Raw genomic sequence first — 4,588 nt, 5'->3', positions numbered from 1 at the left:
TTTATCTTATATCTAATGACCATAAATAGCCATTTCGTTTACTTAATTTCTTGACTATAAAAATGTTTTTTAGACCATAACATTCAGTTGAAACCTTTAAAATTTTTTCATAAGGTGAGAATTATTAATGAAGTAAACTACAGGGAAAAATTTTTCGTGTGTCTTATACGTTAACTATATCTTATGATAATATATATGTTTTTGAGGTACATTTATGAGATGTAAACCAATACGAAATTTTGCGTTTGAATATGTATTATGAAGTTGTAATATAGCTTTTACTGTTTTTACTAGCTCAACCTGCTGTAGCTTTTGCAGCACTGAATATTTTGCTTGGCCTTCGGTCAACGTTCATTTGCTACTATTTTCTGCTGAAAAGGTTTTTTTCTTCTTCATACTTCAGGGCAAGAACTTGAAGAAATCTAAGTCAATTTCAACTCTAGAGGAGAGACAAGAAAAACGATGGCTGATATTCCTGCTTTAGCAATTCTCTTAGGCAACATGATGGAGACAATTTCATACAACACTGATTTAATCGGAAGAGCCATGAGCAATGACCTCAAGGGCTTGTGCGATGATCTTGCTGTGTTGAAAGCCTCTATCAAGCATTACCCTGAATGGCAGAAGGACAAGGGAGCCATCAAGAACTTGGAGAACGAAATCAGGGACGTTGTTTTTGAAGCTGAAAATGCAATTGACACATACATACTTCATGCGTCTAATCAAAGACACAGAGGCTTTCTTGCCAGAGCTTTTCACACGACTGAGAGCGCGTCTGTGCTTCGCAGTTTGGGGAAACGGATTGCACAAGTACGTGCGCAAGTACAGAACATTCAACGAAGCGATTTGCCGAGCATTGGCCTTGATGCCTTGCAATTTGATGAGATCTCCTATATGAGAACCAAGAAACAGGTAAAAGGCCACCTTCCTATACCAGCACTACATAATAATGCGACTGTATTTTGTCTCCCTCAGCTTTAAAATGGTTATAGATCAATTTGATCACATAGATAGGCAATATACTGGTATGATTAATTTGAGGTAAGACCAGTAATATGATTGATGTGATATGAAGGGCTGTTAGTGCAATGATATCTCCTTGATTGAAAGCAATTTTATGCCAGCATCAACTAATAAAGATTCTGCTTATGGAATTTACTCATTCTTCTCTCATCAAACTAGTTTGTTGTTTAATATTTTTTTTTTCAAATCATCGTCTTAAACTCAATTTTATCTTTCATTGGTGTCAACATATAATTCCTGGTATAAATTTTGTCTAAGTAGACATTGACGGACCATGCCTTACATTATATGGTTTCTGTATTACATAAGAACAAAGAAATAATGGGACTAAAACATTACATTTGGTCGACGTTTTAGGATGCATCCCTTTTGGTGCATCATTCACTACTTTATTTAGGAGAAAGGGTTCAACAGCCCAGCAGGAATGTGTTGTATGATAGAGTTAGGTGATTTTGGCTATTGAAAACTTTTATGATTTACCAGCAGTTTTGCAACTTATGTGTCAGCTTGCTGGTTTATGACCACTGACATGGGTGTAGCATGTCAAAATTGCCAAGAATTTTTTTATAACTAGACTTAGTTTCCCATTTCTTGAAAATGCACTTGTGAGTCCCTAGTTTGCTGTATAGTTTTTTATCGTTGGTCATTTTCTTCTGTGCTTTCAGCTTTCAATGTCTTATAATTTTCTGTCTGTTGGCAACAGACTCCTTTGTTCGGGGCAGACAAAGTGATTGGCTTCGTGGATTCGGCCAAGGATGTAATCGAACTTCTCACAGGTAGATCGCAGCGACAATCAGACCAATTGGAGGTAATCTCAATCGTTGGGATGCCTGGGATCGGCAAAACAACATTAGCCAGAAAGGTCCTTAGTGACCCAATGATTGACTATGAATTCTTTACAAAAGTATTCGTTCATGTTTCTCAAGATTGGGAGAGAAAAGATGTCTTCCTGAGTATTCTCACTTCATTTACTCGTATCGATGAAGCAATGAATAGGATGTCAGATGATGCATTAGCTGATGAAGTGCGACAGCGTCTAAAATATAAGTATTTGATCGTGATAGATGATCTATGGTCCAATGATGCATGGGACAAATTGAAGTCTGCTTTTCCTGACAACAAGAAGGGTAGCAGAGTGTTAATAACTACTCGAAATGTAGCTGTAGCTCATTATGCCAATACAAAAAATGAACCCTATTACTTGGGATTCCTGTCACCAGAAGAAAGTAGGGAGCTGCTCCGATATAAAGTTTTTGATGGGAATAATTGCCCCGAAGAACTACAGGCATACGAGGCCAAGATCCTGGATAGATGCGCTGGATTACCTCTAGCAATTGTAGTAGTTGCTGGGATACTCCGGAATAACAGCAAAGCTACACATTGGTGGATGAGTGTGGCTGAAAATGTGCATGATTATGTTGCCAAGAATGATGAACTAGGCAATGATGTGATTAGGAGGAGTTACAACCACTTGCCCTACAACTTGAAGCCATGCTTTCTCTATTTTGGGGTTTTTCCTGAATACTTTGAAATCCCAGCATGGAAGTTAATCCGCTTGTGGATTTCTGAAGGGTTCATAGAGCACCAAAGATTCATGAACATGGAGGATGTGGCAGAGTTTTACCTACAGGAATTGGTCGATCGGAGCTTAGTGATGATCGGGCAGAAGAGATCAGATGGCCGAATTAAAACATGTCGTATGAACAACATGTTGCAAGATTTTTGCAAGAAACAGGCTGTGGAAGAAAATATTTTCCGAGAAATAAAAAGGTTTGATGAATCTACCTCTGCACCTTACTCTTCTTCTCACAATGCCCGTCGCCTTTGCATTCATCCCCATAACCTAGAGCATATTAAAGTAAAACCTACCGGTGATTATGTTCGATCATTTCTGAGCTTTGCCAAGGAACAAATTCAGTTACCTCAAGAGCATATCTCATTCATCCCTAAGGCATTTAAACTATTGAAAGTTTTAGACATTGGATCCATCATTTTTAGTCGTTTCCCAGCTGAATTCTTTTACCTCTTGCTATTGAAGTACATTGCAATCTCTTGCCACTTCAAAGTCTTCCCTGGAAAGCTATCTACTCTGCTGAACCTACAAACAATTATAATAGATACATCCTTGCGAGCCCTCGAAATAAAAGCTGACATATGGAAGATGCCACAACTAAGGCATTTACATACTAACTGCTCCACATCCATACCAAAAGGTAAGGAAGACAGCTTAATTAATCCAAACCTTCAAACTCTCTCTATGATATCACCTGAATGTTGTAAAAGGGAAGTGTTTGAAAGGACTCCAAATCTCAGGAAATTGGGCATTCGTGGGAGATTAGGAACTGTTATAGAGGAGATATTTGACAGCTTGTTTAGACTCAATTTCCTTGAAAACTTGAAGCTTCTGAATGAAGACACAACCACCAGGTTAGACTCCCTTCCTCAAGAGTACAAGTTCCCCAGGAATTTAACGAGGCTGACACTTGAAAATACCTCACTTGATTGGAAATATATGTCTATACTGGGAAAGCTGCAGATTCTTGAAGTGCTCAAGTTGAAGAATAATGCATTTCTTGGAAGATATTGGGACACAGAAGATGGGGGTTTTCGTTGCCTCAGAGTTCTGCACATAGGCCGCACAGATTTAGTTGTGTGGAAAGCTTCAGCTAGTAATTTCCCATCATTGAGATCCCTCTTTCTTAGACACTGTGATAGGCTTGAGGCCATCCCATCTGGTCTTGGAGATATATCAAGCTTCCAAGTGATTGACCTTTATTGTACTAATCGTTCAGTGGCTAGCTCAGCTAAGAGGATTGAGCTTCTAAAACTTCGATTAAAAGCAGAGCAAGAAAGCAGCAAAGATAGCTCATTTAAGCTTTCTGTTTATCCTCCTGAATATTGATGGCAAGGTGAACAAGCTGAATCATTACTTCTTCAATGGTCAGTGACATTAATGTGAGTCATACTATTAGTTTTCTCTTTCTTGGTTCCCATATCACCTTGCTATAATGCTATGCATATGTTATTCTGCTTATTTCCTTTTGCTCTTTTGCATCATTTTGTTTCCTTGTCAGCTTATTCCTAGGAAGGAAGTTAGTACAGGACTTGCATTTTCACCAGACAATCAGTATTGCTGATAATAATTTCATTTTTCCCTTGCTTAGATTCCAAAATCAAAGGGGAAGCCTGGTTACCTTTATCACTCCTGTTTTCTTTTTCCTTTGAATATAAAGAATTGTCTTATTTCTTTGATTGAATACGCAGGATGATATCAAATATCTGTATCGTTTTGCTCAGCCCGTTGATGGTGAGACAATCAAGTTGAAGAACATTTCAGGATTTGAAGAATTCACAAGCTGACCTGGAAATTAAAAAATCTCAGCTGAGCATAATTTGTGCAAAAGATCAAAATCTTTTTCATTCTCTCAACTATTTGATTGTCATGGAGAGCTAGTCTTGCATTCACAAAATTTCAGATTGTAAATATGCAAGCCACTCCTGCTTGGTGTAAATTTTTATCTCTTTTGTTTCTTTTTCCGGTGATCTAAATTCTCTTTTTTGGACA

At 37.9% G+C, this 4,588-nt stretch overlaps 1 protein-coding gene across 5 annotated transcripts; it reads left to right on the top strand.

Annotated features, from left to right (window-relative positions):
* The first annotated feature begins 228 nt into the window (after window positions 1–228).
* Window positions 229–4,588, top strand: LOC113715523 (putative late blight resistance protein homolog R1B-16). Of its 5 annotated transcripts, XR_011823016.1 has the most exons (4): window positions 229–912; window positions 1,727–2,793; window positions 3,337–3,978; window positions 4,288–4,588. XR_011823016.1 is itself a non-coding variant. In XM_072070626.1 (3 exons), the coding sequence occupies exons 1-2, from the start codon at window positions 463–465 to the stop codon at window positions 3,923–3,925; spliced, it is 2,649 nt and encodes an 882-aa protein (XP_071926727.1). In that variant the 5' UTR covers window positions 229–462; the 3' UTR covers window positions 3,926–3,932; window positions 4,288–4,588. The 5 variants fall into 5 exon arrangements, 3 of the variants coding, with proteins under 3 accessions (XP_071926727.1, XP_027095550.1, XP_027095551.1); XR_003453996.2 differs by having other exon boundaries at window positions 1,727–3,978; XM_072070626.1 differs by having other exon boundaries at window positions 1,727–3,932.

The sequence above is a fragment of the Coffea arabica genome, chromosome 11c (assembly GCF_036785885.1).
Source record: "Coffea arabica cultivar ET-39 chromosome 11c, Coffea Arabica ET-39 HiFi, whole genome shotgun sequence".
Taxonomy (NCBI): domain Eukaryota; kingdom Viridiplantae; phylum Streptophyta; class Magnoliopsida; order Gentianales; family Rubiaceae; genus Coffea; species Coffea arabica.
Note: the sequence above shows the minus strand (reverse complement) of the source record. Positions and strands in the feature narration are given on the sequence as shown.